A 25,685-nucleotide genomic window follows, 5' to 3' on the forward strand; every position below is an offset into this window, starting at 1 on the left:
ACCTTATATCAAGGTGTGCATAATTATTTGGCAGCCTCATTACCTCAGGTAAAATGGGCCAAAAAATAAATTTAACTGACACTGAAAAACCAAAAATGTAAAATGCCTTTCAGACGGATGCAACACTCTTTAAATAGCTAAACTATTGAGGTGTGACCACCGAACATTCAAACGTTTTGTTGCGAATAGTCAACTGGGGCGCAAAAAACGCATGGGGAAGAAAAGGCGCAATTTAACCTCTTGGGGCTAGGTGGGACGCTAGCGTGCCACCCGTAGTGCACTCCATCAACAGCAGGTGCATTTCAAGAGCGGCAAATTTGAATCCAAATAAATGTCAAAATTCAAATTTTTCAAAAATACAACTATTTTACACCATTTGAAAGATAAACATCTCCTTAATCTAACCACGTTTTACGATTTCAAAAAGGTTTTACGGCGAAAGCATAAATTTAGAGTATGTTAGGACAGTACATTTACAAGAGTTGTGTGTAATGTTTTGTCAAGTCAAAGACAGGGTCACCAAAACCATAAAACCAGCTAAAATGATGCACTAACCTTTTACAATCTCCATCAGATGACACTCCTAGGACATTATGTTAGACAATGCATGCATTTTTAGTTCTATCAAGTTCATATTTATATCCAAAAACAGCGTTTTACTATGGCATTGATGTTGAGGAAATCGTTTCCCTCCAATAACCGGCAGTCAAGTCAGCGTAACAAATTAAATAATTAAAATTAGAAAACATTGGTAAAATATTATATTGTCATTTAAAGAATTATAGATTTACATCTCTTGAACGCAATCAACTTGCCAGATTTAAAAATAACCTTACTGGGAAATCACACTTTGCAATAATCTGAGCACTGCGCCCAGAAAAATACGCGCGCGATACAGACTAGACGTCATGTTGGGGAGATCTAAAATCGAAAATACTATGTAAATAATCCATTACCTTTGATTCTCTTCATCAGATGTCACTTCCAGGTATCACAGGTCCATAACGAATGTAGTTTTGTTCAAAAAAGCTCATCATTTATGTCCAAAAATCTCCGTCTCGTTAGCACATGATGTAAGCCAGCCGGACTTCTCGTCATGAACGAGGGGAAAAAAATATATTTCCGTTCGTTCAAACATGTCAAACGTTGTATAGCATAAATCATTAGGGCCTTTTTAACCAGAACATGAATAATATTCAAGGTGGACGAATGCATACTCTTTTATAACGTATTGGAACGAGGGTACCCAACATCAACTCGCGCAAGGTGTCTAATGGGCCATCATCGTTCCTTGGCTCTTGTTCGGTCAGATCTCCCTCCAGAAGACTCAAAACACTTTGTAAAGGCTGGTGACATCTAGTGGAAGCAATAGGAAGTGCCAAAATATTCCTAAACCCCTGTGTTTTTCAATGGGATAGGTTTAAAGTCAATACAACACATCAGGTATCCACTTCCTGTCAGAAAATGTCTCAGGGTTTTGCCTGCCAAATGAGTTCTGTTATACTCACAGACACCATTCAAACAGTTTTGGAAACTTTAGAGTGTTTTCTATCCATATATAATAAGTATATGCATATTCTAGTTACTGGGTAGGATTAGTAACCAGATTAAATCGGGTACATTTTTTTTATCCAGACGTGCAAATGCTGCCCCCTAGACCCAACAGGTTAACTGCAAAAGACTTGAGAATAATTAAACGTCAAACTACCAGGAACCCATTATCCTCCAGTGCCACCGTATTCCAGAACTGCAACCTACCTGGAGTTTTCAGAAGTACAAGGTGTCAAGTGCTCAGAGACATGGCCAAGGTCAAGAAGACTGAAACAAGACCACCACTGAATAAGATTCACAAGTTGAAGCGTCAAGATTGGGCAAAGAAATACCTGAAGACAGATTTTTCAAAGGTTTTATGGACAGATGAAATGAAAGTGACTCTTGATGGACCAAATGGATGGGCCCGTGGCTGTGTCAGTAATGGACACAGGGCAACACTTTGAGTAAGGTGCCAGCAAGGTGAAGGAGGGGTACTGGTATGGGCTGCTATCATTGAGGATGAGGTAGTTGGACCTTTTCGGGTTGAGGATGGACTGAAACTCAACTCCCAAACCTACTGCCAGTTTCTGGAAGATTTTTTCGTCAAACAGTGGTACAGGAAGAAGTCCTCAGCATTCTAGAAAGGCCATGATCTTTATGCAGGACAATGCTCTATCACATGCATCCAAGTACTCCCCTGCTTGGCTAGCCAGCAAGGGCCTCCAAGATGCCTGAATAATGACCTTGGCCCCCTTCCTCACCTGACTTAAATCCTATTGAGAACTTGTGGGCCCTTCTCAAACGTGAGATTTACAGTGATGGAAGACAATACACCTTTTTGAACAGCATTTGGGAGGCTGTGGTTGCTGCTTCAGCGAAAATTGATCGTGAACAGATCAAGAAACTGACAGACTCCATGGATGGAAGGCTCATGGCAGTTATTGAAAATAAGGGGGGCTATATTGGTCACTGAATATTTTTGAAAGGCCAAAAATGTTATATAATTGTCGTTTTGTGTTACTTATCTGTTACACTTACTCTAAAAATTGAGAATAAACAAGTGAGTTGAGAGAAATTATTTTTGTAATTTAGTTGCCTAATAATTCTGCACACTAATAGTTGCCTAATAATTGTGCACACTTATATATTTCCCTGAGAAAGACAAAACTCACTTTTCCTTTGTTAAACATTCAGGTTTGAGGTTCAATAACATTTTGGATTGACTGAGAGCATTGTGTTTGTTCAACAATAAAATAATTCCGAGGAATACAATTTGCCTAATAGTTGTGCACGCAGTGTATAGCTACTGAAACAGATTATTTTACATTTTAGTCATTTAGCAGACGCTCTTATCCAGAGTGACTTACAGTAGTGAATGCATAGATTTCATTTTCATTTCATACATTTTTTTTTCTTCGTACTGGCCCCCCGTGGGAATCGAACCCACAACCCTGGCGTTGCAAACACCATGCGTTGCAAACACCATGCTCAACCAACTGAGCTACAGGGAAGGCTTATGTCGTGTTATTTGACACGCAAAGACCCAGACGGCTTTCCATAGAAATCCTGGTTGAGAATGAAACAACTGAACTAATGAACAACTAAAGAGCACAGCAAGTAAGTGAAAGAAATAGGTTTTCATTATGTTTTACTGGTAATGGGCACATACGTAAATGCCAACAAAATAACTTTTTGGTCAGTGTGGTGTGTGTGTAACCTTTTATTTAACTAGGCAAGTCAGTTAAGAAGAAATTCTTATTTACAATGACGGCCCGGACGACGCAGGGCCAATTGTGCGCTGCCCTACGGGACTCCCAATCACAGCCGGATGCGATACAGCCTGGATTCGAACCAGGGACTGTAGTGACGCCTCTTGCACTGAAATGCAGTGCCTTAAGCCGCTTCGTCCATGTGTGTGTGTTAGCTATTTAACTGTACTAGAATGCTTAAAAGACCACAAAAAAATGTAATATCGGTTATCGGTATCGTTTTTTTTTTTTTGTCACGGAAAATATTGGATATCGGTATCGGCCAAAAAGGTCATATCGGTGCGTCACTAGTGTTTACGGAAGGTGAGAGTATCGTGCCGATTGAACAGAGCCAATCCACAATGCAGCCCAGTGCTTTCCCCTTTCCCCCCACACTTAGTCAGTCTATTATTCTCTGAGTGTTTGGGACTGAGTCAGCATTTGCTGTGAATGAACTGTAGCTTTCTTTACAAACCGGACTCCTGCCTGAGTCATACTGTGAAATCTACTTGTCTTATTCTCTTTCTCTTTCTCTCTCTCTCTCTCTCTCTCTCTCTCTCTCTCTCTCTCTCTCTCTCTCTCTCTCTCTCTCGCTCTCCCCACCTTTCTCTCTCTCTCTCTCCCCCTTCTCTCTCAATTTCTCTCTGTCTCCCTCCCATCATAGCAACTGTTCAACTGCCAGATGCTCCACCGGCTGAGCATGCCAGACAACGACCTCACGGTGCTGCCCGCAGCCATCGCCAACCTCATCAATCTCAAGGAGCTGGACGTCAGCAAGAACAGTAAGCAAAATGACCACTGAATGACTACAATGACCACTCTCAATACAAGAGTATGACCAGAATGACCGCTCTCTCAATACAAGAGTATGACCAGAATGACCGCTCTCTCAATACAAAAGTATGACCAGAATGACCACTCTCTCAATACAAGATTATGACCAGAATGACCACTCTCTCAATACAAAAGTATGACCAGAATGACCACTCTCTCAATACAAGAGTATGACCAGAATGACCGCTCTCTCAATACAAGAGTATGACCAGAATGACCACTCTCTCAATACAAAAGTATGACCAGAATGGTTTTGTTGTGCACTTTTAAGAGTTGCAGTCTACCCCTTTTCCCTTTAGAAGGTAGTAGTTATTCTGAACATAACCTGTTGAGGACCTGATCCCGGTATTGGGATTTATTGTCAAGAGACCATGGCGGGAAATTCAAAACGGCAAGAATCTAATAATTTCAATTTCTCAAACAATCAACTTTTCTTCAGCATTTGAAAGATAAACATCTCCTAAATCCAACCACATTGTCCGATTTCAAAGAGGCTTTACGGCGAAAGCGTAAAGTTAGGTTATGTTATGAGAGTACATTGAAAATAGCTGTGTGTAATGTTTTGTCAATTCAAAGACAGGCGTCACCAAAAGCAGATAACCAGCTAAAATTATGCACTAACCTTTGACAATCTTCATCAGATGACACTCCTAGGACATTATATTATACAATACATGCATTTTTTGTTCCATCAAGTTCATATTTATATCCAAAAACAGCATTTTACAGTAGCGGTGAAATTCAGAATTTTTTTTCCCTCAAATGCTTCCTGTGAATTAGCGTTACAATTTACAAAATTACTATTCGAAAACATTGGGAAATTATAATATTGTCATTCAAAGAATTATAGATTAACATCTCGTAAATGCTACCGCATTGCCAGATTTCAAAATAACTTTACTGGGAAATCACACTTTGCAATAAACGGGGTGCTATGCTAAGAACATGCTAAGAACAGTAGGCTAGGATATACAGCTTAGCACCATCTAATATCAATAATACTATTGTAAATAAAACCTTACCTTTGATTATCTTCATCAGAAGGCACTTCCAGGATTCCCAGGTCCACAACAAATGTGGTTTCTTTCGACAAAGTTCATAATTTATGTCCAAATAACTCCAAGTTGTTCCATGTTGTTAGGCTCCTCAAAATGTAAGTCACGACGAAAAGTAAAAAAAAAAAAATCTATTTACGTTCGTTCAAACATGTCAAACGTTGTTTAGCATCAATCTTTAGGGCCATTTTTAACGTGAAACATCAGTAATATTTCAACCCGACCTCTCCTGTGTCTTGAAAAACGTTTTTGAAAAATGTCTCGCCTCACATGCACACGCAGGTGCGCGCAATAATGAAGTGACGACATCCCAGGGACGTCAACTTCCCTGCATTCTAATTCGGTCTCTGTTCATCATAGACGCTTCAAACAACTTTATAAAGATTGTTGACATCTAGTGGAAGCCGTAGGAAGTGCAAAATGAATCCTTTGTCACTGTGTGATCTATTAGCAATGACTCGAAAATAGTACAGCCACAAAATTCTCATTTCCTGGTTGTATTTTTCACAGGTTTTTGCCTGCCATATGAGTTTTGTTATTCTTACAGACACCATTCAAACTGTTTTAGAAAATTCAGAGTGTTTTCTATCCAAATCTGTTAATAATATGCATATCCTAGCTTCTGAGTTGGTGTAGGAGGCAGTTAAAAATTGGCACATATTTTTTTCAAAATTCTCAATACTGCCCCTAGAGGATAAGTACTATCTCATCTTCACCATTTACTTTAGGGCTCTCCAAAGTGGAGTTTGACTGAAGAGCCATATTACTTAAAGATTTTTTTTTTTAAGTTGACAATGCCTTGTCAGGGCAAACATAGAATCAAATCAAATTTTATTGGTCACATACACATGGTTAGCAGATGTTATTGTGAGTGTACAAAATGCTTATGCTTCTAGATCCGACAGTGCAGCAGTATCTAACAGCTAATTTCTAGCAATTCTACAGCAAAACCTAATATCTAACAAATTCCACAACAAACCTAATACACACAGTCTAGTAAAGGAATGGGATGAGAATATATAAGTATAAAATATATGGATGAGCAGTGACAGAGCAGCTAAGATGCAATAGATAGTGAAGGATACAGTATACAGTACATACATATGAGATGAGTAATGCGAGATATGTAAACATTCTTAAAGTGGCATCATTAAAGTGACTAGTATTCCATTTATTAAAGTGGCCAATGATATCAAGTCTGTAGGTAGGCAGCCGCCTCTCTGTGCTAGTGGTGGCTGTTTAACAATCTGATGGCCTTGAGATTGAAAAACAGCTTCTATCTCTCTGTCCCAGCTCCTTCTGGATGGAAGCGGGGTGAACAGGTAGTGGCTCGGGTGGTTATTGTCCTTGATGATCTTTTTTGCCTTCCTGTGACATCAGGTGTTGTAGGTGTCCTGGAGGGCAAGTAGTTTGCCCCTGGTGATGCGTTGTGCAGACCGCACCACTGTCTGGAGAACCTTCCGGTTGTGGGCAGTGCAGTTGCCGTACCAGGTGGTGATACAGCCCAACAGGATGCTCTCAATTGTGCACCTGTAAAAGTTAGTGAGGGTTTTTGGTGACAAGCCAATTTTTTTCAGCCTCCTGAGGTTGAAGAGGCGCTGTTGCGCCTTCTTCACCACACTGTCTGTGTGTGTGGACCATTTCAGTTTGTCGGTGATATGAACACGGAGGAACTTAACTTTCCACCTTTTCCACTGCTGTCCTATCGATGTGGATAGGGGGGTGCTCCCTTTTCTGTTTCCTGAAGTCCACGATCATCTCTTTTGTTTTGCTGACATTGAGTGAGAGGTTATTTGGGGGGGTGGGGCACACGGGGAGATTGGCGGAGTCAGGCAATAGACCTGAGCCAACTCCCCGTGCTTACCGTGGGGAGCGGTTGATGTGGAGAGCACCGTGCTATGCGGAAGTGCGCACGGTCTCACCCATCCGGACGCACAGTCCGGTGCGGTCGATACCAGCCCCCCGCAAGTGCCGTGCTAGAGTGGGCATCCAGCCAGGGAGAAGTGCGCCGGCGCAGCACATCTGGCCACCAGTGCGTCTCCTAGGTCCAGCCTACCCTGCGCCTGTTCTACGCACAGCAGCCCTCACTCTCCAGCACAGCCCAGTTCGCCCTGTGCCAGCGCTTCGCCCGTGCCGGGCTACAGTGACAACTCAGCCAGGACGGGTTGTGCAGGCCGTGCGCTCCAGACCTCCAGTGCGTCTCCAGGACCCGGTCTATCCGGTGCCTGCGCCCAGAGCCAGGCCTCCTGTAAGTCTCCCCAGCCTGGTGAGTCCTGTGCCTGCGCCCAGAGCCAGGCCTCCTGCAAGTCTCCCCATCCTGGTGAGCCCTATGCCTGCTCCCAGAGCCAGGCCTCCTGCATGTCTCCCCACCCTGGTGAGTCCTGTGCCTGACGCCTGTCCGGAGCTGCCGGAGTCGCCCCGCCTGTCCGGAGCTGCCGGAGTCGGCCGGCCTGCCCGGAGCTGCCGGAGTCGGCCGGCCTGCCCGGAGCTGCCGGAGTCGGCCCTCCAGTCCGGGACCCGCTGTGAGGGTCCCCAGTCCGGGGTCGGCGGCGAGGGTCCCCACTCCAGAGGCGCCACCTAAGTGGGCCAAGCCGAAGGGGGAGCGGGGTCCACGTCCCGCACCAGAGTCGCCGCCATAAGGAAGGCCTACCCGGACCCTCCCCTTTAGAGTCAGGTTTTGCAGCCGGAGTCCGCATCTTTGGGGGGGTACTGTCACGCCCTGGCCATAGAGAGGGTTTTATTCTCTATTTTGGTTAGGCCAGGGTGTGACTAGGGTGGGCATTCTATGTCCTTTTTTCTATGTTTTGTATTTCTTTGTTTTGGCTGGGTGTGGTTCTCAATCAGGGACAGCTGTATATCGTTGTCTCTGATTGGGAGCCATACTTAGGCAGCCTGTTTTCCTTTGGGTTTTGTGGGTGGTTACTTTCTGTTTAGTTGATTTTCCTGACAGAACTGTTTGGTTGTCATTTTGTTTCTTTTTGTAAAGTGTTCTATTTCTTCATTAAACTTCAAGATGAGCACTAAACACGCTGCGCCTTGGTCTACTCCATTTGACACCCGTTACAGTGTGTAGCTTGTTGTTTATGTTGGTCAATCAAAGCATCAAATAGGTACAGTGCCTTGCAAAAGTATTCACCCCCCTTGGCATTTTTCTTTTTTTTTGCATTACAACCTGTAATTTAAATAGATTTGTATTTGGAGTTCATGTAATGGACATACACAAAATAGTCCAAACTGGTGAAGTGAAATGAAAAAATAACTTGTTTCAAAAAATATTTTTTTTAAACTACAGAAAACTGGTGCGTGCGTATGTATTCACCCCCTTTGCTATGAAGCCCCTAAATAAGATCTGGTGCAACCAATTACCTTCAGAAGTCACACAATTAGTTAGATTGCACACAGGTGGACTTTATTTAAGTGTCACATGATCTGTCACATGATCTCAGTATATATATATACACCTGTTCTGAAAGGCCCCAGGGTCTGCAACACCACTAAGCAAGGGGCACCACCAAGCAAGCGGCACCATGAAGACCAAGGAGCTCTCCAAACAGGTCATGGACAAAGTTGTGGAGAAGTACAGATCAGGGTTGGGTTATAAAATAATTTCCGAAACTTTGAACATTCCACGGAGCACCATTAAATCCATTATTAAAAAATTGAAAGAATATGGCACCACAACAAACCTGCCAAGAGAGGGCCGCAAACCAAAACTCACGTACCAGGAAAGGAGGGCATTAATCAGAGAGGCAACAAAGAGATCAAAGTTAACCCTGGAGGAGCTGCAAAGCTCCACAGCGGAAATTGGAGTATCTGTCCATAGGACCACTTTGAGCCGTACACTCTTTACGGCTTTACGGAAGAGTGGCCAGAACAAAAAGGCATTGTATAAAGAAAATAATAAGCAAACACATTTGGTGTTCGCCAAAAGGCATGTGGGAGACTCCCCAAACATATGGAAGAAGGAACTCTGGTCAGATGAGACCAAAATGGAGCTTTTTGGCCATCAAGGAAAACGCTATGTCTGGCACAAACCCAACACCTCTCATCACCCCGAGAACACCATCCACACAGTGAAGCATGGTGGTGGCAGCATCATGCTGTGGGGATGTTTTTCATCGGCAGGGACTGGGAAACTGGTCAGAATTGAAGGAATGATGGATGGCACTAAATACAGGGAAATTCTTGAGGGAAACCTTTTTCTGTCTTCCAGAGATTTGAGACTGGGACGGAGGTTCGCCTTCCAGCAGGACAATGACACTAAGCATACTGCTAAAGCAACACTCGAGTGGTTTAAGGGGAAGCATTTAAATGTCTTGGAATGGCCTAGTTAAATCCCAGACCTCAATTCAATTGAGAAACTGTGGTATGACTTAAAGATTGCTGTACACCAGCAGGAACCCATCCAACTTAAAGGAGCTGGAGCAGTTTTTCCTTGAAGAATGGGCAAAAATTACAGTGGCTAGATGTGCCAAGCTTATGGAGACATATCCCAAGAGACTTGCAGTTGTAATTGCTGCAAAAGGTGGCTCTACAAAGTATTGACTTTGGGGAGGTGAATAGTTATGCACACTCAAGTCTTCTTTTTTTTTTGTCTTATTTCTTGTTTGTTTCACAACAAAAAATATTTTGCATCTTCAAAGTGATATACATATTGTGTAAATCAAATTATACAAACCCCCCAAAAATCAATTTTAATTCCAGGTTGTAAGGCAACAAAATAGGAAAAATGCCAAGGAGGGTGAATACTCTCGCAAGGCACTGTATGTGTATCACTGAGAGTTCACACTAAAGCATTGCAAGATGCACTGCAAGTTAGCGAAATGAGGAGGAGGCGGCTGTTGTTTTCTGAATGGGTTTGTGGAGAAAGCACAGCATGTGGCCTAAATTAGCCTAGCTAACTACAGCTGTCTAGCTTCTTTAGTCTACTCCAGTCAAGACAGGCACTGTTATATGGGATGATAAATAACATTGTGGCTTCTACAAGTTTGCCAGTCTTGGCGTCGCTTTCTCCCTCCGTCTGCTCACTACACAAATCGCTCTCAGCCATCCGTAGCTGCAGCAATAGTGCACCAGCCTCTTCAGATATCCCAGCTCTGCAGATTTTGCTGCGTAGAGACAGAATCACTAGATCATTTATTTTGGTACTGTCCATATGTAGCTTGATTTTGGTCTTGTGTTCAGGAATGGCTGAAGAATTGCAACATTTACCTGCAGTTAACTCTGCAAATAGCACTGCTGGGTGATCTGAAAAGACATAGTCAATCGATCAATAATATAATACTCTTAGCAAAAAAAAAATGTTTTAATTTAATTTACAATCTGTAGAAACTATGAGAACAGAAAGGTTCAGAACTTTTGTGAAACATCACAGCAAAATGTAACAATATATGGCAAATTTAAATCAAAACTGGATGGTGTTCAGAGATATCGTAGCTGGGAGGGGTTAAGGGGAGTTGAAGGGTGGCTCAAAAAATAACAAAAAACAAGATAACTAATGTAAAATATACTGTGTCTGTAAAATGTATATAGGTTCAGAACTTTTGTGAAAAATCACAGCACAGTTAAAAAAATATGGCAAATAGAAGTCAAAACACGATGGTCTTCAGAGATAGATAGGAGGTGTTGAGGGTAGCAAAATGATGGGACTAAAAACAAACAAAATATAGCTAATGTAGAATATACTGTGTCCGTAAAATGTATATAGTATAGTAGTACAGTGGCATTCGGAAAGTATTCAGACCCCCTCATATTCATCCCCACAGAATGACGCTGCCACGACCATGCTTCAGCGTAGGGATAGTGCCAGGTTTCCTCCAGATGTGACTCTTGGCATTCAGGCCAAAGAGTTCAATCTTGGTTTCATCAGACCAGAGAATCTCCTTTAGGTGCATTTTGACAAACTCCAAGTGGGCTGTTGTGTGCCTTTTAGTGAGGAGTGGCTTCCGTCTGGAAATTCTACCGTAAACGCCTCATCGGTGGAGTGCTGCAGAGATGGTTGTCCTTCTGGAAGGTTGTCCCATCTCCACAGAGGAACTCTGGAGCTCAGTCAGTGACCATCAGGTTCTTGGTCACCTCCCTGTCCAAGACCCTTCTCCCATGATTGATCAGTTTGGCAGCGTGGCCAGCTCTAGGAAGAGTCTTGGTAGTTCCAAACTTCTTCCTTTTAAGAACGATGGAGGCCACTGTGGGGACCTTCAATACTGCAGAAATGTTTTGCTACCCTTCCCCAGATCTGTGCCTCCACACAATCCTGTCTCGAAGCTTTACTGACAATTCCTTTGACCTCATGGCTTGGTTTTTGCTCTGTAATGCACTGTCAAATGTTGGACCTTATATGGACAAGTGTGTGCCTTTCCAAATCATGTCTTTTCAATTGAATATACCACCGATGGACTTAATCAATTTGTAGAAACATCTCAAGGATTATCAATGGAAACAGGATGTGCCTGAGCTCAATTTCGAGTCTCATAGCAAAGGGTCTGAATATTTATGTAAATAAGGTATTTCTGTTTTTTCTTTATTATACATTTGCAAAACAAAATCTAAAAACCTGTTTTTGTTTTTTTATTATGGGGTATTGTGTGTAGATTGATGAAGAAAATGTTTTATTTAATCCCTTTTAGAATAAGGCTGTAATGTAACAAAATGTGGAAAAAGTCAAGGGGTCTGAATACTTTCTGAATGCACTGTATAAGCTGGAAGTAGAAGCCTAATTGTTATTGTGCATTAGTTTACTCCAGTTAGGGGAGGGGTGGTTGGGTTAAGGAAAAATAATAATTATTTATTTATTTATTATTTATTTAAAATAATATATTTTTATAAAGAATATATATGGGGTATTGGAAATGATGCAGACAATTACATTGATAGAAGCCACAATCTATTTGCAATATTAATGCTGATCCACCCCCGAAAAAAAATCTAATTGGGAACCAGCCTCCCTCATGCTGTCAGAGGCGTCGATGAAAGGTGACCAAAACGCAGCGGGTATAGTGCTCATCTTCTTTATTTATTAATAAAGTGAACACTTAAATGAAAACAATAAACCGACAATCAACAGTTCTGCAAGGTACACAGACTATACAGAAAGCAACCACCCACAGAAACACAGGAAATACAGGCTGCCAAAGTATGGCTTCCAATCAGAGACAACGAAAGACACCTGCCTCTGATTGGAAGCCATTCTTGGCCACACATAGAAAAAGAAACATAGAAATAGAAAACTAGAACCAAAATCCCCTAGAACAAAAAAAAAACAAAAACACACAAAACAAACACCCCCTGACCATACTACAATTACAAATGACCCCTTTACTGTTCAGGACGTGACACGTGCAGCAGTGCTCAGTTTAAAAACGTACGGAGAAATAAAAATACATGTATTTCGAATATCCGGATATCCCAAAAATTCATGATATTATTCAAATAGTGAGATCATTTCAAACCCGGTCCCAAATGTAATGTGCTACATTTGAATACTAGTTCACTACGTAGGGAGTAGTGAAGGGTTCCCCAAATAGCGGCCCGCGAGTGATTTTTATTCCCCCCCAAGTTTTTATATTGGGCATAAAAAACTAAAACACCAGAAAATCAATAGAGAGATATGTAATTGTATACAAATGTATGGAAGGTTTGAAATTACTATATTTTAGTCAAATATTATATCTGTTTGGGCATCTTGCGGTTAATTTGCAGTCTACAAATGATTTGTAATTATGTTCTGCTCCCCTGGCCATCCGCTCAAGAATAAATCAGCCAGTGGTTGAATCTAGTTGATGATCTCTAGAAGGAGGGTGTCATTTGAGACTGAGCCGGTCCTAGCTAACTGTGAATGAAGCTCCCCAGAGCGGTCTCTCACCCCCAGTCTAATGGAAGAGCTGCTCTCTGCTAGTTGTCAGTGTGAGAGAAAGCACATGTATGTGTGTGTGGATGGCTACTACATTGATCAAATGGGATTCTCACCAAATAAGGGTTCACAGACGTTCTCTAAGCTAGATTCTAAAACAGCAGAGTTGCATGGCCAGGCATTTACTATTGAGTGAAGTTTTGTTTTTTACATTTTGTTCACTTCAACTTGCTAATGTAAATAAATATCAGATATCCGAAAAACCACTACAATGTTACCACTGCTGTGTGAGTAAAATGTAATGTCATATAGGCCTAGTAAACAATTCCAAAACAATCAGACACCTGTTCATTTGAGCGCTGTTGAATTCGATTTTTAAAGAATTGTGTAAAAGTCCGGTTCCCTCAGATTGCTGTGCTTGTAGAAGTTGCCTCGTACTGCCTTTATTACAATTATTACATTCTCTCTGATGGAGACCAAGACAACTTGTTCCCTGGGAAGGATCAGAGTCCAGGCTCAGTACAGCTGAGTCGCATGCACACACACACACTCACACAAACACAATTTTCTGTTCTACCGACAGCCAAAGAAGTAGCAAAGAAAGAAAGGAATACGTCTGACTCTGAACTCTAGTCGAGGCGACACCATATCGTTTGGTGATCTCCACTTGGTTTGTCGTGTCCATCCACATCAGTAATGTCCGTACCAGACTAATCGAACCAAGAGTTTGAAGGTCTGGGGAGTTTTTAGTGACTTAAGTCTGCGTCTGTTTACTTTTATAAAAGCTTACCCTTCTTCACCCGGTACTCAGGGCTAAGTGTTGTGAACACAAAACAAAGTAAGTGGAAATTAACCTTGAGACTTGCTCACAACCCGCCCCCTGTGGTTGAGCGGCTGTTTTGGTGAGAACTCCCAGACACTCTTTCAACTTCTGTCTGCTAATGGGTCACCTCTTAGAGCACTCAGCTCTGAGGTTGTTTACAGAGGAAAGGTGCAGCCCAGGAGCTCTAATGCACATTCATCTACACACAATAAAGAATAATGACAAATCGAAAACAGGTTTTTAGACATTTTTGCAAAAAAATAAAAAATAAACATACAGTTGAAGTCGTAAGTTTACATACACTTACGTTGGAGTCATTAAAACTCGTTTTTCAACCACTCCACAAATTTCTTGTTAACAAACTATAGTTTTGGCAAGTCGGTTAGGACATCTACTTTGTGCACGACACAAGTCATTTTTCCAACAATTGTTTACAGACAGATTATTTCACTTACAGTTCACTGTATCACAATTCCAGTGTGTCAGAAGTTAACATACACTAAGTTGCCTGTGCTTCTAAACAGCTTGGAAAATTCCAGAAAATGATGTCATGGCTTTAGAAGCTTCTGAAAGGCTAATTGACATAATTTCAGTCAATTGTGAAGTACTTGTGGATGTATTTCAAGGCCTAATTTCAAACTCAGTGCCTCTTTGCTTGACATCATTGGAAAATCAAAACAAATCAGCCAAGACCTCAGAAAACAAATTGTAGACCTCCACAAGTCTGGTTCATCGTTGGGAGCAATTTCCAAATGCCTGAAGGTACCACGTTCATCTGTACAAACAATAGTACGCAAGTATAAACACCATGGGACCACGCAGCCATCATACAGCTCAGGAAGGAGACACGTTCTGTCTCCTAGAGATGAACGAACTTTGGTGCGAAAAGTGAAAATCAATCCCAGAACAACAGCAAAGGACCTTGTGAAGATGCTGGAGGAAACAGGTACAAAGTATCTATATCCACAGTAAAACGAGTCCCATATCGACATAACCTGAAAGACCGAAGGAAGAAGCCACTGCTCCAAAACCACCATAAAAAGCCAGACTACGGTTTGCAACTGCACATGGAGACAAAGATCGTACTTTTTGGAGAAATGTCCTCTGGTCTGATGAAACAAAAATAGAACTGTTTGGCCATAATGACCATTGTTATGTTTGGAGGAAAAAGGGGGAAGCTTGCAAGCCAAAGAACACCATCTCAATCGTGAAGCACGGGGGTTGCAGCATCATGTTGTGGGGGTGCTTTGCTGCAGGAGGGACTGGTGCACTTCACAAAATGGATGGCATCATGAGGTAGGAAAATGATGTGGATATATTGAAGCAACATCTCAAGACATCAGTCAGGAAGTTAAAGATTGGTCGCAAATGGGTCTTCCAAATGGACAATGACCCAAGCATACTTCCAAAGTTGTAGCAAAATGGCTTAAGGACAACAAAGTCAAGGTATTGGAGTGGCCATCACAAAGCCCTGACCTCAATCCTATAGAATGTTTTTGGGCAGAACTGAAAAAGCGTGTGCGAGCAAGGATGCCTACAAACCTGACTCAGTTACACCAGCTCTGTCAGGATGAATGGGCCAAAATTCACCCAACTTATTGTGGGAAGCTTGTGGAAGGCTACCCGAAACGTTTGACCCAAGTTAAACAATTTAAAGGCAATGCTACCAAATACTAATTGAGTGTATGTAAACTTCTGACCCACTGGGAATGTGATGAAAGAAATAAAAGCTGAAATAAATAATTCTCTCTACTATTATTCTGACATTTGACATTCTTAAAATGAAGTGGTGATCCTAACTGACCTAAGTCAGAGCAAAAACCAAGCCATGAGGTCGAAAGAATTGTCCGTAGAGCTCCGAGACTCGATTGTGTCAAGGCACAGATCTGGGGAAGGATACCAAAACATTTCTGCAGCATTGAAGGTCCTCAAGAACACAGTGGCCTCCATTCTTAAATGGAAGAAGTTTGGAACCACCAAGACTCTTCCTAGAGCTGGCCGCCTGGCCAAACTGAGCAATCGGGGGAGAAGGGCCTTGGTCAGGGAGGTGACCAAGAACCCGATGGTCACTCTGACAGAGCTCCAGAGTTCCTCTGTGGAAATGGGAGTACCTACTAGAAGGACAACCATCTCTGCAGCACTCCACCAATCAGGCCTTTATGGTAGAGCGCCCAGACGGAAGCCACTCCTCAGTAACAGGCACATGACAGCCTGCTTGGAGTTTGCTAAAAGGCACCTGAAGGACTCTCAGACCATGAGACACAAGATTCTCTGGTCTGATGAAACCAAGATTGAACTCTTTGGCCTGAATGCCAAGCGTCACATCTGGAGGAAACCTGGCACCACTCATGACCTGGCCAGCACCATCCCTACAGTGAAGCATGGTGGTGGCAGCATCATGCTGTGGGGATGTTTTTCAGAGGCAGGGACAGGGAGACTTGTCAGTATCAAGGGAAAGACGAATGGAGCAAAGTACAGAGAGATCCTTAATGAAAACCTACTCCAGAGTGCTCTAGATATTAGACTGGGGCGAAGGTTCACCTTCCAACAGGAGTGGTTTCGGGACAAGTCTCTGAATGTCCTTGAGTGGCCTAGCCAGAGCCCTGACTTGAACCCAATCAAACATCTCTGGAGAGACCTAAAAATAGCTGTGCAGCGATGCTCCCGATCCAACCTGACAGAGCTTGAGAGGATCTGCAGAGAAGAATGGGAGAAACTTCCAAAATACAGGTGTGCCAAGCTTGTAGCGTCATACACAAGAAGACTCGAGGCTGTAATCGCTGCCAAAGGTGCTTCAATAAAGTACTGAGTAAAGGGTCTGAATACTTATGTACATTTGATTTTTACGTTTTTTTATTTTCAAATATTTTCAAATATGTCTAAAACCTGTTTTTGCTTTGTCATTATGGTGGATGGTGTGTAGATTGATGAGGGAAAAAAACGATTACATCCATTTAAGAATAAGGCTGTAATGTAACGAAATTTTTAAAACGTGAAGGGGTCTGAATACTTTCCGAATGCACTGTATATGTTCACAGAGCTCTCCTGCTGTAGAAAAGCTCTCGGACAAGCTCTCATTATCCCCTTTTCATATTATTTGTCATTTTCTTGTCACATCATCCTTTTGTTTTCTTACTTTTTGATCCTCTGCCCACCACTTATTGAATCATCCTGCTTTACAACGATTGGGGACAATCTTTGAAATTGTAGGCCAAATTATTGGTCAATTATACAGTACAGATGTCACGTCCTGACCAATATTTAGGTATTATTTCTATTATATTTGGTCAGGACGTGGCAGAGGTATATTTGTTTTGTATTATGGGGTTTTGTGTGTGGTGTAGTGGGTGTATTAGTTTGGTATAGGTTCTAGGTTTGTTTTTCTATGTGTAGTTTTGGGTGCTGGACTCTCAATTGGAGGCAGGTGTTTCTAGTTGCCTCTGATTGGGAGTCCCATAAGTAGGTGTGTGTTTGTTTGGTTTTCGTGGGTAGTTGTTTTTGCACTGCGTGTTGTGTGCCTGCAAAACTGTTCCTGTCGTGTATATTGTTTTCCAGTGGATGCGTTACTCCTTTTTTTGAATTAAAACATGAGCATCCATATTCCCGCTGCAGTTTGGTCTATTCAACACGGCTCTTTTTGTGACAACAGATCTGTATGTTCTTTGTGTCAACGCATTACATGTTGGTTCTAATCAGTATATAATAAAACAAGATCTATATGTTAGCCAAGTACCTTTTGATAAACATTAGGCCTAATTACGTACCTTCATATATATGCTACTGTAGAAGCCATAGATCATCCAGTTTAATAAGAAAGCTGGGGTTGAATGTGGGATATGGAAAATATCAAGTAAGTTATACAATTTAGAGTCAATCTTTGATCTAGGAGATATGAAGATGTTTCATCTTGCTTTGTGGCATATTCCCCAGGAATGGTAACACATGTTTAAATAATTAAATGGCTTATATGTTGACATGCTGTAATTGTACATCTGGTTTATGTTCTAGGTATCCAGGAGTTTCCGGAAAATATCAAGAACTGCAAAGTCCTGGCTATTGTTGAAGCAAGTGTGAATCCCATCTCCAAGTAAGTTTGCTACAAGTTATTTGAAGTCACACCTGTATATTTACCTACACGTGCATAGGGTACGACTCTGCCTTGGTATGTTAAACCCCTACGGCTAGCCCATTCACTAAATGGTGATTATATTGTTCTCACGGATCTATGCGGCAATCTTACGTAAATGTTTTCTCTCTAATCGCTCTTGCCAAATAGGATTTTAATTTGAGCTGTTGATACCACTGACAATGAGTAAAGATCATATTCAAACCAAGATGTATCGAACAAGGATAATGCTTGAGAACTATAAACAGTTGGCAGACATTCACTTTCTTTTCATTACAAAGATCAGATTAACGCTATTGTTCCCAAAGGGAAAATTGTCTTGGACACGCAGTAGTTTTTGCTTGGCTCCTGTGCCATATTTAGCCTAGAATTGATACCATAATTCCTCTCTTTTTACGATGCTAAACTTAAAGGCCCAGTGCGGTCAAAAACATGATTTGCCTGTGTTTTATATATATTTCCACACTGAGGTTGGAATAATACTGTGAAATGTTGAAAATTATGATAATGCCCTTTTAGTGTAAGAACTGTTTGAAAAGACAACTTTAAATTTCAGCCTGTTTTGGCGGGATGCCTTTTTGGCCTGCCTGGCGACATTAATTCATTAATAGACCAATAAGAAAGAGAGTTCCAAACCTCTCTGCCAATAACAGCTAGCTTTCAGTTTTCTCTCTCCTAAGAAGCTATTGTTGTGTCTTTTTGACCATTTTCATTTACAATAATCACAGTAAGGTACTTAATGTTCCCCATAAATGATTTGATATTGATATAAAAACGGCTGCATTGGGCATTTAACACCCTCAGCTGGCAAGGTAATAAACCGATGCAACTGGTTTTCATGGGAAATGGAAATAGCCTGTGACGTTACTCTCGCTTTTGGACGTTAACAAGGCGACACCCAATCTTAACTCCTCCACATTTATGGATTGGTTTGAAAGTGCAGAAGAGAACCTTCCCCTGACCAGTTTTATTTTTTCTCTTCAGGACCAGAAAGAATCGCCGCTCGGGTGTTTATTTTACGCCTGCTACGTTAGTTAGACTTTTAATAACACCTATTGCTTCAGTATAGATTTTTTTGTCTGTCTCCTTGATGGTGTTAGTGATGAGGCTAGTAATCTGACCATGTTGCTTCTGTCTCCCCTGCAGGCTCCCGGAGGGTTTCACTCAGCTCCTCAGCCTGACACAGCTCTACCTGAATGATGCCTTCCTCGAGTTCCTACCAGCCAGCTTTGGCAGGTAAGATGTCAGACAATCAATCAAACACAATTCATATATATGAAATATGAATACAAATAAATATTCGTATACACATATTTTGCACAACCACCATTACCCAGGCCAAAACTCTCATAGAGCTAACATCAAAACAAATACTCTGTATTTGTTGGCCTATTTGTACATGCAAGGAAGCAGGCAGGTATTAAAAATGTGGGCACGGGGTATAATGATATCTCCTCGGTCAGTAAGAATAGCATGATGAGGTACTGTAGGCAATTTCCTCGAGACAGGAAGTCTTACAGTGATGTTGGAATGTCAGGCATGAATCTCATCTTCCTTATCTCATCTTCAGAGTCAGGGGAGCTTAACCTCCCCATGGAAATGCTTTAAACTGGGAAAAGCCTGAAGTCAGGAGAGTGTGTGTTCGTGTGTGCGTGACGTTGCAGTGTGACATTATAAGTCAAAGGAACCAGTGTGTGAATGCAGTGTGAAGTGAAAGTTTGAGATAAAATCAACTGCTACAACAATTTTTTTCCCCCCAATTGCTTCAACTCCCACCAGGGCCTAAAATGAACACCCAGTAAATGCAGGTAGATTTTGGCAATGGCTGGTAAGAATGTATATCTAATTCAGAAGCCACATTGGCAGGTGGTCACACTCAGGGCTCTATAGTGCCAGCATTTATTAAAATAGTCAAACGTCAAGTATAGACACACGTGCGAGTTGTGCTTTATAGCCAAATAAATGCTGCAGTAGGTGTTTTCAAAGTATTTCTGCCGTTTTGTTTCATATCTCGTAATGCACAAAGAAATATGAATCATAACGTCATCCCACCTTGCGCAGCAACACAGCCTGGCTGGGGCACAGTGCGCACTGTGACCGAATGCTGAAAGATTTGTTTTTAGAAGCAATGCGCACAGGCATAAAATTGTCTAACTACTAATGTAAGACTTTATCCTGGTGTTTCTCTATATATTTGGATTGTTTTGTTCACAAGTTAGGTTGTTTTTCAATGCTTGAGTTTGCTTCCACTATTGCCGAAGAGCAAGACCTCATCGGCCTCTACTTGTCAGATTCTCACAGCCACACATGAAGACTTTAGTGGCCCAGTTACCACGGTAACCTTAAAGGGGCAGCTGAACATTTTTGTCCCATCTGTGATATTTTGGTTAGACTCAGGTCACAAAATATTAAATTGAGCAATATACCACATTACTTCTTACTAGTATTGCATTCCTTGTTTTGGAAACATTACTAAGCATGCTCATCTGTTTTGTTTTGTGTTTTTTGCTGTAATTAATGCAGAAAAAATATTTGGTCTGGTAAAATATCTGAGTGGCTGGTAGATTTTTTGAATGTGCCTGCCACAGTGGCTGGTAGACAAAGTTAGTTTTAGGCCCTGACTCCCACACACTCCATTACATCTCCCCTGTCTCTATAGACTCACTTTTTATCATATGATGGTTCTCTCTCGTGGTAAAGGTCACAACTTTATTTAAACCATAGTATTTATATGGTAGAGTGCGTATACATAAATCATCTGGCAGGAAACCATGCTACTGACGCTATGTAGCTTTTTTGGGGCTCAATTTCCCCACGTTATGGCTGAATCACGGCTGGGTTTCAAACTAGTTGTGTGGAATCTAGAAAAACATATCTGTAGGGCTCTCATCATTGGCCAGACCCCAGTGATCCGGCCCCAGGAAAACCTTTTGTTTTGTGTCAAAACCACCCAGTAAAATGACACTATCCCTGAAGGCTGAGTATCAACATTGAGTGTTATGTCATTGACTTATATTCTCTCTCTCTCTGTCTGTCTCTGTCTCTCTCTCTCTCTCTCTCTCTCTCTCTCTCTCATTCTCTCTCTCCTCCCCTTCCTCTCCCTCTCTCTCCCTCTCCCTCAGGTTGACTAAACTGCAGATCCTGGAGCTGAGGGAGAACCAGTTAAAGATGTTGCCAAAGTAAGTTGTCTCTGTTTCACGTGTTGTTTTCCCCACATCAAAGCCCTTACAGACCTCACAGCTCTCAGTCCCCAGACAAACAAGGGGTGGCTTTTTGTGAGCGACCATGTCTCTCTCTCTTCCCTAGGCGCTCTTGCTTTCTCGGTTTGTTTCTCTCTCACCGTGTTTCTCTGTGGCATTGAATTCCACCGTGTTATATAAGAGTGCTACCTCTGTTGCGAGCTGTTACAGGTTTTATAATCCAGAGTACTCAGACTGTAGCTCATGTTCCGTTTCGCCTTTTGAAAGCCTCCACTACCTACCTACCTCTGTGTGTATGTGTGCTCACTGCCCAAAGAATTCATTAATTATGAAGGGGATCCTGAGCGCTGCAGGTGGTTTTGGAGTCTCATCTCTTTCTGTCATGCTCTTTCTCGTTGTCTCTCTCTGTCCCCTTCGCTCTTCCCCTCTGCTCTCTTTGTCTCATTTCCCCTCTCACTTTCTTTACCCTCTGTCTCTCTTCTCTTGATCTTTCTGTGTCTAATTGACACCCACCTATCTAGGTCCATTTCTTCTGTTGTCCCCTAGCTGGCTGGTCCTCTATGCTCTGTGTGTCTATGAGACAGCAGCCAGGCCTGTTAGGACCTGGTGCTCTGACAAACAGAAGGCCTAATGGCCAGGATGGATGCCAGAGAGACGCAAGCATCCCAGGGATGTAAATAAACACAAACACACACAAATTGTAAGCGCAAACACACACAACTGCCCGTACGCACCCTCACACACGCACCCACACACACACACCCCTCATAACAACACTCATCCTAACCCAGACACTTTTTGGCGACAGCACCGTCACGCGTTCCTCACTAATTTCTTTGGCACTCTGTACAGACCCCAGTACCGAGCACTCTGTACCGACTCGAGTGTCTCTGAAAGCAGCTTTGAAATGGAGCCTGGCACTCCTCCTAGCCTGCCAATCACAGGGCAGGAATTTTCCGATGCTGGCGGACGCTCAGCGTGCTATCAACGTCCGAAAATACTGCTGTGTTTTTATATCCAACCCAACATTTATTATGACGGCAACCCTAGAGGTTGCCGTGAAACCGCCTCGTTGTACAGTTTGGTTGTACAGACGGAAAGGTATACATGGTATGGATTAAAGGGTGATGTTTTGAGAAGCAGCGAAGACGAAACAGCCTCCACAGGGGGAAGAGCATTACTGTTAACCCCCAGTACCGAGCAGTGTTTGGTTTGACTGGGAGTCTTGAGGACTCGGGCCGCGTCCCAAATTGCAACCAATTGTCTATATAGTGAAGTACTTTTGACCGGAACCCTATGGGCCGTGTGGTCAGAAGTAGTGCACTATAAGGGGAAAAGTGTGCCATTTGGAAATCAGCCTACAGGTTCATCCCCACTGAGAAATAACTTAGCTGATCTGTTCCCAAATATAATCAAGCCCTTCGCCATTCTTTTCTTCTATTTATCTATCTTTTATTTCCCCTAGTAGTAGCTGTCATATTAAATAATTAGCCTAACACACTTCATCTGATGTTATAGGTTGTGTTTAGACTTTGTTGTTTGTCTAAGTAACACATATATGTATTATTATGTTTTGTTTTATGTAATGGTAATTCATGTTGTAATCATCATATAGCATCCAGCTCTCCTATATCTGTGGGTCTACACAGCATGTCAGCGAAGTGATAAATGTTGAAATGATCTCTGATATAATGGCTGACCTCACGGTTGTTATATCACCCATCAGTATTATATCACCCGTCAGTATTATATCACCAATGGTATTGTGTACCAAAGCCCTGAATGAGTACTTCACAGGAGTGTGCACTTGTATAAGGACACTCAGATTAGTGCCACAGAGTGGGACAGGGACTAATGCATTGTATTATGCTCCTGGAGTCCCCTGGTTCTTCCTCTCGTGGCCTCTAAGCTCTCCCCATCCAGTGTGCACTTTAGTGTGTGTGTGTGTGCGCGCGCGCGCGAGAGCGTTAATGGGTAGATGAAAGGTCATCTCTGAGTCATCGCTGTAGGCATCTGGGCCATCAGAGGAGAGGGGAATCTAGTTGTTTACTCTTGTGGTGATGGTTTGAGTGTACACATCCTTAGACCATTGACAGAATATCCCTTTTTATCCTTACATGTCATTGTCAACTACAATTGACAACTGTGTGGCCAAGCACGACTCCAACACCATCATTAAGTTTGCTTACGACACAACAATGGTAGGCCTGATCAATGACAACGATGAGACAGCCTATAGGGCGGAGGTCAGCGATCGGGCAGTGTGGTGCCAGGACAACAACCTCTCCCTCAATGTGAGCAAGACAAAAGAGATGATCGTGGACTACAGGAAAAGGAGGGCCGAACCGACCCCCGTTGACATTGACGGGGCTGAAGCGGAGTGGGTCGAGAGTTTCAAGTTCCTTGGTGTCCACATCACCAACAAACTATCATGGTCCAAACACATCAAGAATGTCGTGCCTTTTCCCCCTGAGGAGACTGAAATGAGTTGTCATGGTTCCCCAAATCCTCAAAAAATTCTACAGCTGCACCACCGAGAGCATCCTAACCGGTTGCATCACCGCCTGGTATGGCAACTGCTAGGCATCCGACCGCAACAGAGGGTAGTGCGTACAGCCCAATACAACACTGGGGCCAAGCTTCCTGCCATCCAGGACCTATATACTAGGCGGTGTCAGAGGAAGGCCCAAAATATTGGCAATGACTCAAGTTATAGACGGTTCTCTCTGCTACCGCATGACAAGCAGGACCAGTGTGCCAAGTCTAGGTCCAAAAGGCTCCTTAACAGCTTCTACCCCCTATCTACATGTACATTTACATTGCTGCTGCTCGCTGTTTATTATCTATGCATAGTCACTTTACCCCTACCTACATGTACAGATTACCTTGACTAACCTGTACCCCCGCATATTTACTCAGTACCGGTACCCCCTGTATATGGCCTCGTTATTGTTGTGTAATTTTATTGTTACTTAAAAAATATATATATTTACTTTAGTTTATTTAGTAAATATAAATGCATATTAATTCCCCCAGACCCAAAGAGAAATCTGAAAATCTATTGCTGCCAATTTGTTAGAAATCATTGAAACTCAAAGCAAGCCTGGATATGGAGGAAAGTGTTAGACCAACATCACATCCATCCTTATTTCAACAAAAGTCTTTTTTCCCCTTTTTTTTCCTTATTGAATATCCAAAACATACAATATACTTGCAGTGAAGCCACTCAACAACTACACCACCCCAGTCATCCAACAGACTCCCATTCAGAGCGACACACAGAAGCATCCAGGGTCAATGCCCTGCTCAAGGGCACGTCGACAGATCTCCCACAAGGCCAAAAAAAACAGGGACGTTCCCCATAGCTGTCCCTCAACCATCCGAGACACCACCCACAGTCACCCCCTCCCAAGAAAAAATAAATACAATAAAATGTATTCCATTCTCCACCCCGAAGAACCCCCCCCAATGCACCAACAACCAAGAAAATGAACTCAAGAGACAAAAGAAAACAGAAAACAACAATTAAAACAAATTAAAAAAGGACATCAAGGACAACTAAAACCATAACAGCAAGGTCAACTGTATATGTTTGTGTGCATGTCTGGCACTATTTACATATGTGTGTATATGTGTGTATTTGAATGAGAGTGTGTGTATATGCATGTGTACAAATACCTGCAAGGCATCAGCCTCAGGCAAACCGGCATTAGCTGTAAAAACACTGCCCCTCAGTGTCATTCAAACTTTTTATTATTTTTTATTTTGACTTTATTTTTTAGACTTCATCTTTGACCATCATTCTATCTCCTGCCCAGCAACTCCACTCCCATTTGTCTCCAATTCCACATCCCAACCCTGAACAAACGTCTTTGCCATGTCGTTAAATTCTTCATGCCCCCCTGGTGTAACATAACCGTCTGAGTATCTGTGTGAAATGTTATGCTGCTTTTTGCTGTGACGAAATCTGCCTTAAATGTGTGAGAGTGAAGCCTGGGCTGGAGACTGCTATAACAGGCCATGGATGATATACCACATAAAGCAGTGTTTTAAGAAACTAGACTACAGGGACACTGCACACACACACTACACACACTACACACACAACACACACACACACACACACACGCACACACACACACGAATGAATGAATGAATGAATGAGCACGCAAATGCTGCTGTTGTGGTTGACTCCTTGTATTCCCAGCTCCTTTGCTCAACATCAATCTCTTTCTCTCTCTCTTTCCCTTTCCCTCTGCAGAAGCATGCACAAGCTCACCCAGCTGGAGAGATTGGACTTAGGGAGTAACGAGTTCACTGAAGTGGTGAGTGTCTGTCTGTCTTTCTGTCCTCCCAAGCCTGAACCTCAGTACTCTGAAGTCAGTGTCTTCATCTCCATCTCCCCATCTTCGTTCACTGATCTGGAGATAGAAGACAGGTGACAGCAATACGGAGACAGGTCCTACGTGGTAACCCGTCTGCTTCTCTCAGACCTGTGTGGAGGAGGGAAGTGAGTC

At 42.4% G+C, this 25,685-nt stretch overlaps 1 protein-coding gene across 3 annotated transcripts in view; it reads left to right on the forward strand.

Annotated features, from left to right (window-relative positions):
- The window catches only part of erbin (erbb2 interacting protein), a 150,029-nt gene that overhangs the window by 73,600 nt on the left and 50,744 nt on the right, over positions 1 to 25,685 (forward strand). For all 3 annotated transcript variants that reach the window (XM_045691888.1, XM_045691890.1, XM_014137072.2), the window contains exons 4-8: positions 3,946 to 4,063; positions 17,851 to 17,929; positions 19,115 to 19,204; positions 21,091 to 21,147; positions 25,430 to 25,493. In XM_045691888.1, the coding sequence (XP_045547844.1) occupies positions 3,946 to 4,063; positions 17,851 to 17,929; positions 19,115 to 19,204; positions 21,091 to 21,147; positions 25,430 to 25,493 (408 nt within the window). The remainder of the gene's footprint in view (positions 1 to 3,945; positions 4,064 to 17,850; positions 17,930 to 19,114; positions 19,205 to 21,090; positions 21,148 to 25,429; positions 25,494 to 25,685) is intronic.

This window comes from Salmo salar, chromosome ssa01 (assembly GCF_905237065.1).
Source record: "Salmo salar chromosome ssa01, Ssal_v3.1, whole genome shotgun sequence".
Classification (NCBI taxonomy): Eukaryota; Metazoa; Chordata; class Actinopteri; order Salmoniformes; family Salmonidae; genus Salmo; species Salmo salar.